The 14,586-nt window shown below is 44.7% G+C and overlaps 1 protein-coding gene across 2 annotated transcripts in view; it reads left to right on the top strand.

The window, feature by feature from the left end:
- The window catches only part of HERPUD2 (HERPUD family member 2), a 34,657-nt gene that overhangs the window by 8,893 nt on the left and 11,178 nt on the right, over positions 1 to 14,586 (top strand). The window contains exons 2-4 of one of the 2 annotated variants that reach the window (XM_019538559.1): positions 1,503 to 1,580; positions 4,120 to 4,236; positions 7,502 to 7,659. In XM_019538559.1, the coding sequence (XP_019394104.1) occupies positions 1,503 to 1,580; positions 4,120 to 4,236; positions 7,502 to 7,659 (353 nt within the window). The remainder of the gene's footprint in view (positions 1 to 1,502; positions 1,581 to 4,119; positions 4,237 to 7,501; positions 7,660 to 14,586) is intronic. The other variant, XM_019538567.1, reaches the window with a different exon arrangement.

Raw genomic sequence — 14,586 nt, 5'->3', positions numbered from 1 at the left:
CTCTGCCCCCAGTCTCTGCTGGGTGGGCAGCGGCAGTGCTGGGAGGAGGGCTATGTGGGGGCTGCAGCCACCCCATGTTTCGCCATAGCCCCTTCCCAGTACTGCCACACCACAGCGCTGCACAGCCTCCGACCTCAGCCTGCAGCTGCAGCCTGCCTAGTGCAGATCCACAGGCACATGTCCAGTGGCTCCCACCTCTCACCTAGGAGGGCAAGCCACTGGATGAGTAGTGCGCAGCAACTGGAGCCACGCCTGCCCCCCACGCTCCCTGGATGTAACGCGTCTCTGTCCCTCACCCCAGCCCCACTCCCTCCCTCATTGCAGGGGTGTTGATCTGCCCCTCCCCCCATGCCCCTTCTCTCCCCTTCCACCACAACAGACTTACCAGCTGCATGCAGTTCTCCATGCTGTCGGGCTGCGTGATGTGCTATGGCTGTGTGCATGCATGGGCATTTATCAGCCAAATTATCGGCCACATCAGGCCAATTTCCGATAAAGAAAATTGACTATATATCTGTGCTGATCTGATGCTGGACTGATGTATCGGTTTCTACTGGGTAGTAAATGTACATCTGTATGTGCACACCCCTGTTAGGCTGGAGTAAACTACAAAATTCCGCAGTAATGCATGTGTCAGCACTGCCCCAGTCAGCACCTCCACAGCATGTTGAGCTGGGTAGGGAGGAGCCCTGGGTTGGCAGGCTGACTGCCTCCCCCTCCCCAACTCCCACCTCTGGGGCCCCATGCCAGCTGGGGCTATTCCAGTCCAGCACAATGTGCTGCAGTCCCGGGCATGCATGCAAACAGTGTGCCTAGGAGCAGTAAGCCCCAGAGTTTATTCATGTCCCCTAATTGCATGTTTAGACATGCCCAATACAATGCAAAAGACAAATTGTCTGCTTTTCAGTTAATCTCAAAAGCAGCAGGATGGGGAGACCTTATATTCTTCCCTTATTGCAAATATTGCTTTTGTACAGCTTTTTATGTTAACTAAAAATAATGAAGCATCACAAAATAGGACTCTGTTTTAATTTTAATTTAAAAAAATGCACCATCCCTTTTTAGAACCTTTGGAAAGAAGAACTCCTGGTTCCAGTTTATGAAACCTCTCTTGACCTGTCTCAGGGACTTTCCACCCCTTTTTGTGGTTTGGATAGCTCTTTTGATTGCTTTTTAGGGATGGGAAAAGGATAAAGAGTACTGGATCCAAATGTCTTTGAAAAGAAAACAGTTTTCACATCGATTTATACTGTTGGGTTTTAATGAGGAGGATACAGTAAATGGCTTATTAGTAACGTGTCTTTGTGAAAGGTGGCACATCGTTTGTTATGTGCTATCAGAAATTTTATGAGAGACTTGAAATTACAAAGCCACTGAAATGCTTACAGGCTATCAGTAGGTAGTAGGAATTTGTAAAACATATTTGCATCTACAAATATTTTCCAGCTGTAACACTGGACAGCTGGAAGAAGCTAAATTCCTCTCTTTGTCTCATCTCCTAGTCTACAAAGGATCAGAGACTGGTGTATTCTGGCAGACTGCTTCCTGATCATCTGCAGCTGAAAGATGTTCTCAGAAAAGTAAGCTTTACCTCAAACCACCGCACGGGGAAATAGATCTCTTTGTATTAGCTTCTAGTCTCTCATTGTTTTATCTACATGTAGTATAAATATATTTAGGAACACTGATTTGGAAGTTACAGTGTTTGTGTCTTCAGGGGATATGGTGTTGAGGGACTGCCACTAGTGGAGGAAGGGTAAATATTTTGGGTAAATTAGTAACTGATGTGATGTCTGGTAGAATTGCTGACTTTCAAAAAAAAAAAAAAAGGCTCCAGTTCTACCTCCATTGTTTGGTGGTGGTTAGCAATTTTTTCAGCATATGAAGCTGAAGCTTTATGCACATTTAGTATAATGCAGAGTGTTGTTTTCATCTGAGGAAAAAAATGTTTCTGGAATTATATACTTTAATCCACAGCAGAACTCTTGACCAAGTAGTGGGAGTTCTGCATCCAGTTGGGCAGCGTATGGTCATTTACATGTACAAATCCAGAGCTGTATTTTTAACAAGTATTTATGCATGGTACAAGCCAGTCTTTTGGTGGTGCAGGGCTGGTCCATGGGCTGGATCAGGGCCCCATGCTGCCTTCCTTGGCCGTGTGCTGCCAGCTGGTTCTGGGCCTCATGCTGTCAGATCAGAGCTCTCTGCTGCCTCCCAGCTAACACCTGTATGCCTGGATCAGGCCAGGGCCGTTTCCACTGATGATCTAGTATGCTATCTGGCCCACGGGCTCCCCGTGAATATAGAAATTTGGCAGCAATGGAATGGCAATTACTGCTACTGCTCCCCAGCTGCTAATTTTTCAGAACTATAGGGACCCCTGTGGGCCAGATTGCATGGCTCTTTGGGCCATATCTAGTTGAGAACTTGTGGTATTAGCTCACTGCTGTTGTGGTTTTAACTCCTGGACATGTTTAACTCTTGCTGGCTGTCTTGCTAGTAAGGGTTTAATAATAGTTCTGATTAGATTGATACAAGTGTCTCCTGTTCTCTCCTTATGTCGTGGTGTCTCGCTCCCCTCCCCCCCCCCAGCATGCCAATGGTTCACTTTTACTAAAAGTGAAAGATTTATGTGATTAAGTTATTAAGAAACCAGATGTTGAAGGGCAAACCTGAGTGTATCCTAGCATCAGGAGTCAAAATTCAAAGTTCTTGGTTTAGAGGGAATGGCTTGGCTAAGTACTTCTGACCAGCAGGAACTTAGTCAAATCAGAACAGTGGAGTGGTAATATACATCAGAGAGATCATTTTGTACTTGGAATCCTGAGGTTAATTTCTGACATCAGTTTGCACAAGAAGGAAAAGTGTTTAAAACATTCTTGATAATCTTGAACAAAAAACTACAATGTTGTATAGTGATTTGCGAACTATTTGCTATGTAGTACCTGAGCCATAGTGCATGTGAACTAACTTCTGTTGTTGGAATTTTTTGAAATCTTGAAATCAGCATGTTTTAGTAACTGCTTGCAGTTAAGATGAAACATAAATGACTATGAGGAGACACAATGCTGGGAAGTGTATAGAGATATAGTTTTTTTTCAAGCAGTAACCAAGAAAAAAGTGTTCATCTGCTTTTTGTGCTGAAACTTTATTTCTGTGGTTGCTGACTGGTAATAGCTGAAGGTCAGAATCACTGCTTTTGAGTCATGAAATGCTACAGTAGCCTGATGGCATACGGTTATATATGATAGGCTCTTACTCAGTATATATTGGGCTGCTTAAACAAATTCCAGTCCTATTCTTGTCTTGAAGAAAAATAATAAATATAAACTGACTCTTCCCCATTCTTTGTTTATTTGTCTGAATGTACGTGCATTTTAGCAACTATAGCTGTTATACATCTGTTCATTTTACTTAAACGAATTTTCATTCCTGGGTGACCACAGTTTGAAGATGTCTTTATCAGTCTAACTGAAAAAAAATAAAATCTGTATGAAAGGAAGGGAAATTTTATTATTCACTGCCTTCCCCTCCCAAAATCTGTGGATTCTCAGTTGCTTTAGATTAAAAAAAAAAGACATCCAAGAAGCCTTGGTGATCTTTCATATTCTCTCTGCCTAACTGGCCATCTGTTCCTGTAATCAGATGAGCACTGGGTGAAGTTTTATTTGAATGCTTCTCTCTGTCATAGGCAGGCAAGGTACTTTGGGTAGATGTGATATCTTTCTTTATTAAACCAACTTAGTTCTTCGGGTAGATGTGGTATCTTTTATTAGAAATTAAGGAGTTGAGAGTAAGTTTTCTGTAGATGTTGTTCTGAAATAAAGTTTAGTCTCTTCTTTTCCAGTGTAGATTCCCATTGGTCTGACAAAGCCGCAGTTCTAAAGGAGGGAATAAGAAAAAAATTGTTGAAACTTTAAACACGACACTGCTTATTGGCATCATGATTTGCTGGGGGAATGCAATGTGTGTCAAAATGATCAGCTTATTAGATTTGTACAGTTGCTAATTGAGAGCTATACTACCTTATTAATTGTGAGTTTACTTTGAAACTGAGTTTGTTTACATGAAAAATTTTGAAATGCTGTTGCTTCAACTCTTCAATGTCTTTATCCATAGCAAGATGAATATCATATGGTTCATCTAGTATGTACTTCACGGACGCCCCCCAGTTCTCCAAAGCCCAGCACCAGTAGAGAGAGTCATGGAGCACCAACATCCAGCAGCAGCAACTCAGTAAGTTTTTCTTTCTTTGTATAAGACACAGTGTTGCGATTTATGAAGTTTATCAGGTTTCCTTTAACTCTTAATCTCACTGCAAAGCAGTACATTTAAAACACAGAATGTGGTTTGGAAACAGTCTGTTAACTGCTTTGTACAATTAATTGGGTTTTAAGGATATTTCAAGAACTAAAAAACAAAGTAGCTCTGTTTTGGTTAAATGATGGAATTTGATTTTGAAGATGTTTGTTTTTATGTATAATGGAAATCTTTTTCCCCTTGGAATATGAAATTGGGAGTTTCTTTATTTGGCTTCAACAGAAAGACAGTTCTCATAATAGTCTGCTTCAGTCTGGCTCTTCCCAATAGGTGGGAGCATCCCTTTTTTTCAGGAGACCTTTAAGGTTAGCGGGGAAAGAATGTAAACAAATATACCTTCAGCGGGCGTGTCAAGATGAGGTCTCACGTGCCTCTTGCAGGGTCCAAAACCCCTTTGAAACGCTGCAAGAGGCATGCATGGGAACGGGAAAAGGTTCCCCCCACTGCAAGTTTGCAGCATGAGAGGAAAATTAGACCCAGGGATCCAAAAAAAATGGAGCAAAAAAAAGCAGGGCAGGGCATGGTCCCGGACCTTGTCCTGAGGCAACTGGAGGCTGGGTCCTCCACAGAGATGCTCTACTAACAGCCAGAGTGTCTCTGTGGTTGGGCCTCGCCCTGGTGCTGAAACACGCTGCCTGCCCCAGCGGGGGGTGACAGCCCCAGCGGCCCTAGCTTGGGTCCCACTGCCCTGGGGGGAGGCTCTGCCAGGAGGCCCCAGAGGCCCCCCCCAGCCCCTGCTTCTGTGGTGAGTAGAGGCTTTTGGGGTTTTTTTACCTGCTGGAGATTGGGGCTTGGGGTGCAAGCAGGGGGTGAGGCCAGGCAGAGCAGCCATTGGGGTCTGGGGGAGCGGGGGATGGGGTTGGGTGGGGCAGCCTTCGGGTGGGGAGGAGGGTGCTGTAGGAGCCAGCAGGGGTTGGGACCAGGCAGGACAGCAATCTGGGAAGCTGGGGGAGTAAGTGGGGGGTGGGGCATGTGGGCCCTGCAGGGGATGGGTGGTACCCCCTGAAGGGGCTGTTTGGCTCCTGGTGGGGAGCTTTGGCCCCCAGTAGTGGGGCTGTAGCCCCCAGTGGGGGGGTCTGAAAACATATAGGTATTTAGAATTAATTTTATTATGATGATACAGACACTGTCATGCTTCCAAATCACTTAACACTGTAAATACAGCAATAAAACATTGCCCAACCGATCTCCCTCTCTCTGTGTATATATAGTGGTCTTTTTGTTTTAATTGTGAAGGAACATGGATTTCAGGGTATTTTACAGAGTGACTTTGGGATTTCTTTATCGGGGATTTTTCAGTTTTCCAATAGGGAACACTGGGGAGGCCATTGGCAGGACTCTACCTGCTCAGAGCTGGCACCTTGGACCCAGTTGGCTGTGGCTGACCTCCTGGCCAGCTGGTGCCAGGAGGACATGCTTTGACAGTTTGAAGCAGGCCAGCACACTGGGAACATCTGGGCAATAGCTGTCCAGATGGCCAGGCAGGGACATATATGGCAGTAGTGCTGCACAAAGGCCAGCACTGCAGCCACAGCCCACTGGCAGTTGGCTCAGAGGGGCAGATGCCTCTACTGGCCATGCAGTCCCCATCCAGGTCTGGCGGGTGAGCAGCAGGTCACAGCCAGGCAACAGCCCCCACTGCCAGACTGCTGCAGTGGGTAAGGGTGCAGGGAACTCTCAGGGCTGCTTCAGCAGTCCGTCTGGTACAAAGGGTAGTGTCCCCAGGTACCAATTGGCTGGGCCCCAGAAGTTCCTGAGAGTGAGTAGCCCTGAGCTACTTGCCAGGGCAGCTTTTTATACTGATGGGGCCAGGACAGGGTGGTTTTTTTATACAGCTGGGGACAACACAGGTACTGGCCCCAGGCTCTAGCTCCCCCTGGCTGCAGATCCAGGAGGAGCCAGGCAAGGTTATTTTGCCCCAAGTGGCACAATTTACCCCACACCAAAGTGTATATTCAGGCACGTGCTGAGGCAAAAAGCCCTGGCTCCAATTTGCACTGCTTCTATTTGAGCTGCTACAAGCGCACGTGCTTGCATGTGTGGACGCGCCTAGTGTGTGTCACTTGTTCCCTTAACTGCCAGTAAGAAAATAGCAGGAGTGTTATAGCTGTGGTGGTTCAAGGGATATGGAATATGCAGGAACCAGGATTTGTTTGGTAATACCTTTTTTTATTAAACCAGCTATAAAGTTGGGAGAGAGATTAGACAAACTTTTGGGACCAAAATGACCTTCCTTGCAGCTTGTCTAATCTCTCAACTGTGGTTGCTCCTAATAAAGGATATTATCAAACAAATCTGAGTAAGCAAGACAATGCACTTCTATAGTGATCAGCTATTTTCTTTATTCTCCCCTCCTCTCTGAGGCCAGGTTTTTGTCTTTGACGTATCTGCATTTAACCTATGTGTTATAACCTCAACCAGATTGTCATGTAGCTCTAGATAGCTTGATCAGTGCTTGAATGCTGTTGTAAACTTTCCTCATTAGAGGTTCTACATTTGTTACTACTTATATTTGAAATACCATAAAACTATTGCAGAGGAAACCTAGAATTATAAACAGTGCATGTGACTCAAATGCATTTTTTTTGGATCAAGATCAAGTTAATATACAGTAGTAAATTCCTAATCTGCTTGTGGGGGGAAGGAGAGGGAGAGGACATGTAAAATTCCATTCTTTTTTTAAATACCTGTCCCCCCTCCCCCCTCCATTCTTCCATTATTTCCTTTAGTACATAAAACTCTTTTCCTCTTTCAGACATATGTGATAAGCATGTTTATGTTCACTTACAGCTATGTAAAGAATGTGCTGCTAAGTCAGTAACTTCTGCACTCTGGAGTTATTGTTGAAGGGGATTTTTGCTATATAGATGCTGTTTTTTAATGCCTACTGTTACAGTTTGGTATTTATCAAAGATAACTATCATACATTTATTACGAATTCTCCTGGTGGCTGGCTATTGTGGAACATTTTTCCACCTGCCTTAAATTCCTGGGTGATTTTTAATTCTTCTGTACAGCAGTGAGACCAAGTCTGTAAGTGTTTCTTTTTGTCATGTCTGCTAAATATTTTTGCAGTGAAAGAAAATACTCATTTGAGTAATAACATACCTATAGTGCTTAAAGTTCTGAATCTTGTAAGTGTGATGAAAAAGATTAAAGGAAGTTGTGCTTGTATTTTAAGAACTCTGAACATTCAGGATCAACTACTCCATCACCCACAAGTCAAGAAACATCATCTGTGTCTCTGAATACTAGTTCTGATGAGGTGAGGCATCGCAGTCTTCTACAAGCACAAAGCCATCCTGTGCAAAGCCACCAGTTTCCATATTTAAGGCAAGGGTAAGTGAAATGGGCGTAGTAATTAATATCTTGCTATGTTTAAGTACCGTTTTCAGTTTTAGATTTTCAGTTGAATATTCGGCCACTCCTTGGTCTAGCACAGTAGTTCTCAACCTTCTTTGACTTGAGGCACTTCTCTGTAACTTTTGTGGATTGAGCAGCACCCCATTTCAAGACCTAAGTTATTACAGTGCTTACCTCTCTATAGAGAAGCCAAGTAGTGGGGGCAGGTAGTAGCTAGGCAGAAATGAGCCCGAGTCTGCACTTACCTCCTCATACCTTAAGGCACCTTCAAAAGATCTAGTGGTACCCCAGAGATGCCTACCACCCTGATTTGAGAATCACTGGTCTAGGCAGTGGTTTGTACTTAATATGTTTTTCAGAATTCATCAGGAAGCAACAATAGCACTTAGAAATATTTTATGTCTTATTTGCTAGTTTTGCTGATATTTGGTTACTGAGTAAGCAGTATCAACATTTCATTTCATATTTTCTTTCTTTTTCCCTTACCATTGCTGCTGTTCTGTTCTATTGTTGTATGGTATAGCTGTAATATCATATTTCAGCCAGAAGATGTGTCCCCAGGCATCAGATGACTTTTTCTCTTCCTAATCAGTTAACCATCAGGGTTAAATTATTAAAAGAATGGTATTGAACTTTTATTTTTTTTTATGGCCTGTGCATATACATAGAAACCATTTGATGGCTCTGTTCTTGTCCAGATTTGATCAGATTGCATAAGTAATTCTCAAATAGCCTCTTATAGCTCTTATTTACGGTATGTGTTTTAGAAATGTACAGCAGACCTTAACAGACTTCCTTCAGATCCTAGAACAATCATTCTTGAATTTTTAGGCTTCAAGCAACTCTTAGTTTTCATTTTTCCCTGAGTTTTCACACTATTTTTGGCTATGGAAAGATAATAGAGCAATTCTTGTCTTGCAAAGAACTCAGACCACAACAGGTCAGAATGCTTTTAACGTACTAGTAAAATGTATAGTCTGCATAGCTTTTAACTTTGCCTCTTACACATGCATCTTATTCATTTTTTCTTTTCCTTTCTGTCCGAAGAGAAAAATAATTGTGTTTATGATTATATAGGTCCTCAGTGAACACTTTCATTATTTTTTATAAATGCAAAATAAAAAAAAAAAGGTTTGTCAGTTATCGGATTGGCATTGGCCAAGATGGTTGATTTAATCATTGGCTGTCAGTATCAGCCAAGAAAATCTTTATTGGTACACCGCTAACAAACCCACAGACAAATACCTCCTGCCTCAAGAGCTTGCCATCCAAGATGAGAGAACATACAGACCACTACACAGATGAGGGATGTATATGGCAATGACAGTACTTATCAGCATGGGGACAACATACCAGACAGTAACCATTGTTTGTAGGCTTGGTAATAGAAATGAGTTAAGGAGAAATTTGAAGTCGGACATTGAGCTGGCCTATTTATAGGGTGTTCCTGTGTTGCACAGTAGAGTATATAAAGTATATGTTGGAAAAATGAGAAAAGGGCAGTGCAAGTATACACCAGAGAGACCTAGACAAACTGGAAAATTAAACCAAAGGACATCTCATGAGGTCCAATAAGGAGAAATAAAAAGTCCTGCGTTTAGGGTGGAACAGTCCCATGCACTGGTACAGGCTGGGGACCGACTGGCTAAGCAGCAGCTCTGCAGAAAAGGACCTGGGGGTTACAGTGGGCAGTAAGCTGAATATGAGCAAACAGTGTACCCGTGTTGTAAAGAGCTATAAGAGGCATACTGGGCTGCATTAGCAGGAATGTTGCCAGCACTGATTCTTTCCCCCTGCTTTCCTACTGGTGAGGCTACATCTGGAGTACTGTGAACAGTTTTGGGCCCCCCACTACAGAAAGGATGTAGACACCTGGGAGAGAGCCCAATGAAGGGCAACACAAATGGATAGGATGCTGGGGCACATGACTTCCGAGGAGAAGCTGAGGGAACTGAACTTATTTAGTCTGGCAGAGAAAACTGAGGTGGGACTTAATAGCAGCCTTCAACTACCTGAAAAGTGGTTCTGAAGGGGCTGGAGTAGACTGTTCTTAGTGATGGCAGAACGAGGACCAATGGTCTCAAGTAGCAGCAAAGGAAGTTTAGGTTAGATATTAGAAAAAGCTTACTCGCCAGAAGGGTAGTTAAGCACTGGAACAGGCTATCCAGAGAGGGCCTAGTTGGGGATGGTCCTGCTTTGAGCAGAGGGTTGGACTAGATGACCTCCTGAGGTCCCTTTCAACCATAATTTTTCTAAGTTTTTATGAACTTAAGTGGAAAGAAGCAGTGAGATTTTTATCACAGCTTGGGAAAGATGACCTATACTGCTAGATCAAATGTAAATCTGATTCAGCTTAAACCAGCAAGGGGCAGATATTGCATAAATCAGTTTGAGCCAAATCAGCTAAGTCTGATACTACATTCAACTAGGTTTATTTCAAACCAGTTTCTGCCATTTTCAAAGTGGTTTATGTGCACTGAACATCTGTTCTGTTACAGGTTTAAACCAGTTTCATAGTTTTTTAGGGTTGGAAGGGACCTGAACAGATCATCAAGTCCAGCCCCCTGCCCTGGGTAGGAACGAGCACTGGGATCATAATACCCCAGCCAGATATCTATCCAACTTCCTCTTGAAGACTCCCAAGGTAGGGGAGAGCACCACCTCGCTTGGGAGCCCATTCCAGAGCCTGATGGCACTAACTGTAAAGTAATGCCTCCTGATATCAAGCCCAAACCCTACTCTCAATCAATTTGTGGCCATTGTTTCTTGTTATCCCAGGTGGTGCCCAGGGGAACAGAGCCTCACCTATTTTCTGCTCGGCCCCCTGGTGGGTTTATAGTTGGCCACCAGATCCCCTCTCAGTCTTCTCTTGTGAAGGCTGAATAGATTCAAACCCTTTAGTCTATCTTCGTAGGGCCTGGCCTGCTGCCCTCTGACAATGTGAGTGGCCCTCCTCTGGACCCTCTCAGAGTTAGCCACATGCCTCTTGAAGTGCAGCATCCAGAACTGGATGCAGTACTCCAACTGCGGCCTGACCAGGGCCGCATAGAGGGGAAGGATCACCTCCCTGGACCTGCTTGTGATGCACCTGTAGATGCCCGACAAGGTGCGGTTAGCCTTACTGACTGCTTCCTCATGTTGGCGGCTCATGTCCATCCTGAAGTCAACAATGACTCCAAGATCTCTTTCAGCCACTGTGTTGTTGAGGAGGGTGTTCCCCGGCCTGTAAATATGTTGCAGATTCCATCTCCCTAGATGCAGCACCGTGTACTTGTCTGCGTTGATTTCCATTCTAGTCTCATCCACCCGCCTCTGTAACCTGTCTAGATTTAGCTGGATTCTGTCCCTCCCCTCCAGTGTGCCCACTTCTCTCCACATCCTTGTGTCATCAGCGAATTTGGACAGCGTGCTCTCCACACCCACCTCCGAGTCACTGATAAAGATGTTGAATAGCACAGGCCCAAGGACCAAACCCTGGGGAACTCTGCTACCCACATCCCTCCAAGTTGAAAATGACCCATCCACCACTACTCTCTGGGTATGACCATCTAGCCAATTTGCCACCCATCTGCATGTGTAGGCATCCATGCCGCAATTACCTGTTTTTTTTATGAGAATGGGGTGAGAACAGTGTCAAAGGCCTTCTTGAAGTCCAGGTAGATAACATCTACCTTGGTGCCCACATCCAAGGACTTTGTGACTTGGTCGTAAAAGGAAACAAGATTAGTCAGGCAGGATCTGCTTGCAGTGAACCTGTGTTTGTTGCCCCTGAGCATTACCTCTCATGCTGAGCCCCTGCAGATATGCTCTTTGATAATTTTCGCAAAAGTCTTCCCAAGGACCAAGGTAAGACTAACTGGCCTATAGTTACCTGGATCCTCTTTTCTTCCTTTCTTGTAAATGTGGACCACATTAGCCCTTTTCCAGTCCTCTGGCCAGAGCACCATGTGCACTCATACAGCCATGCCAGGGGCCCTGCTATGACCTCCACCAATTCCCTCAGTGGACTTGGGTGAAGAGCATCTAGACCTGCTGATTTAAACATGTCCAGCCCTTCCAAAAGTTCCCTAACTATATCGTCCCTGATCCTAGTCATGGCGTTGTGTCCCCTGAGCCTGTCTGTAATCCTAGTGAGGGAGTTGTCTCGGTCCCTGCTCAGAAATATGGAGGCAAAGAACTCATTGAAGAGATCAGCTTTTTTCTTTGCTGCAATCACCAGATTGCCAAGCCTGTCCTATAGGGGCCTCACATTACTTGGTGCCTTTGTCAAATACATAGGGAGTAAGAAAAAGGACTTTTTGTTATCCTTAATTTTGGTTGCCAGCCCTAGTTCCATCTCTGCCTTGGCCTTCCTAACAGCCTCCCTGCAGTCAGGAGCGACAGAGGTGTAATCCTCCTTGGTGATAGCTCCTTGCTTTCACTGATTGTATGCCACCTTTTTTGCCTTCAGGCCCTCTTGGGTGCCTTTACTGAGCCAAGGGGGCTTTTTAACTTTCTTGCCCCCTTTGATTCACGTTGGGACTGACTCCCTCTGAGCACGGAGGATCGTCTTTTTTAGAAACAACCACCCGTCCTGGACTCCCATCTCATTGAGGCTCTGAGTCCCCAGTGTCTCTCTTACTAATCTCTGTAGCTCATTGAAGTTGGCCCTCCTGAAGTCAAGGACTTTTGCCTAAGTGCTTGCTTTCACCATCCTGTGCCAGATAGTAAATTCCAGCAGATAATGGTTGCTAATGCCTAGGTATCTGAGCACCTGCAGATCCCTGGTCAGGTCATCCTGTGGCAAGGACCAAGTCCAGCAAGGCATTTCTTGTGGTGGGATTGTGTACCTCCTGGATTAGGTGGAGGTTCTCTATGCAGGATAAAAACCTACGTGAGCATTCAGACCTGGCTGACTGATCCTCCCAGCAGATGTCTGGGTAGTTTAGGTCATCCATGACAACCACATCCCTTGTCCTTACAGCCTCCGTGAACTGACCTGAAAATTCCAGGTCCAGTTCATCCCCCTGGTGAGGCAGCCTGTAGTAGACACCCACTATCAAGTCCCTTTCCCCATGATCCCTTTGCATTCTAACCCAGAGCGCATCAGTTTGTCCCTCTTCTGAACCCATGCTGATAATTGAGGATGTGTACTGCTCTTTAACAGAGAGCACTACCCCCATCCCCCTTTTTTCCTTACTCTGTCCCATCTATACAACCTGTAGCCCTCGATGTCTACTACTCAGTTGTGGGTAGAATCCCACCAGGCTTCTGTAAGCCCAACCAGGTCTGGGTTTTTGCTAGCTAGCAGGAGGACGAGTTCCTCCTGCTTATTCCCCATGCTTCTAGCATTTGTGTAGAGGCAATTGAGATCTCCTGTGGATGTTCATGCTGCCCTCTTGTTCTCAAGCTTGCCTGAGCCCTTGTCACTTACCTGTGTTGTTCCTGCTTGCATCACCTGGCTTGACATCAGAGTGTCCTCCTGCACTTCTGCATCCCCATCCCCTGATGAACCTAGTTTAAAGAGATCAGCCAACCTGGAAGAGAAAATACGCTTACCTTTTGGGGAGAGATGTAGCCCATCCTGCCTTAGCATGTCTTCTGTGCGGAAGTGTGGGTCATGGTTGAAGAATCCAAAGCCCGCCTGGTAATACCAGCTCCGAAACCGCTGGTTGACCTCTCCGATGCAGGCCTTGTGGTGCTGTCTGCATCTGCTCACCGGAAGAACAGATGAGAGAACTACTTGTGCTCCTGTCTCCCTAAGCTTGTCCCCCAGAGCCTTGTAGTCTCTCATGATGTGCTCCAGACTACTCCTGGTCGCGTCATTAGTGCCCACATGGATGGTACTACGATCACTTAAACTGGTTTATGTGTAATGTCATTCCCTAGCCTAAGTGTTGCTCACATTCTTTATACAACTCTCCTATTATTGTTGCTTTTGGGATTCATGAATTGAAGCTAGTGTATAGCTTTAACCCCAGGACAATAAAAATGTAATTCAGCTGTCTCCATAGAATACTTACCAATTCTACAGTAGAACTACAAATATCTGGGACAGGTGTTGCTGGTTGCCAGTTGCTTCAAACATCACTGCCTTTGCCATATACTTTGTTTGCAAGCTATAATTGGTTCCCAAACATTCTTAACAACATGCTCTAAACAAATGAGGGGTTGAAAAATATCTCTGACTGTTAGCTAGTGTGAGAACTACCCGTGCTTTCTTGTTCCACTGATGCTTAACACGTCACCACTCCCACACCAGTTATTAGTATTGCTCCTGTACACTGTTAATCCTATTTACCCCAGCAAGATATAATTCTTTCTCAAACCTTATTCTCTTACTGTGACCTTTTCCTTACACTCTTCCCCTCCTCCCATTAAATGTTGACTGTTGCCAAATTAATTAATCTGAATTCTGTCAGCCACTTAGGGGTGGAAGGTACACTTTCCTAACAGGACTGTTCTGAGGCTGCAGTTGTTACTGAATGTGCAGATGGGCCTTGGCCTTTCCTGGTCTAATCTTCTGTAGATGGTTTTCTGTGGAGTAGTAGTAGTTTCAGCCTGTTCTGCTCTGCAGCCCTTATCCTGCAGTGCTGCCAGACTTCTGAGCTGGTCTGCTCCTTGCCCCTCCTTTGTCTTTTCTGGAGTACACTAGAAGGAGTGCATATCCCCTCTAGATAGCAAGCCAGCTCTTGGACAGTGTTGTTACCTTGAAAGGTTCTCTTAACTGTGGTTTATTTTTGGTCAGTTTCTAAATTTCATGCCTCCTTTATTAGGTTACTACAGTGGTTTTCAAACTTTTTCAGCTGAGCCCTGCTTTGAGTTATAATTTTGTTCACTTCACCCGACCCCACCCCAACCCAGACAGAATGGACATGTAAAATATACTTTCATAAACTTAATAGAGATTAAAACAATTTAAAT

This window comes from Crocodylus porosus, unplaced genomic scaffold, assembly GCF_001723895.1.
Source record: "Crocodylus porosus isolate Cpor-Errol unplaced genomic scaffold, CroPor_comp1, whole genome shotgun sequence".
Classification (NCBI taxonomy): Eukaryota; Metazoa; Chordata; order Crocodylia; family Crocodylidae; genus Crocodylus; species Crocodylus porosus.
The sequence above is the reverse complement of the archived record's forward strand: the minus strand, read 5'-3'. Positions and strand labels throughout refer to the sequence as shown.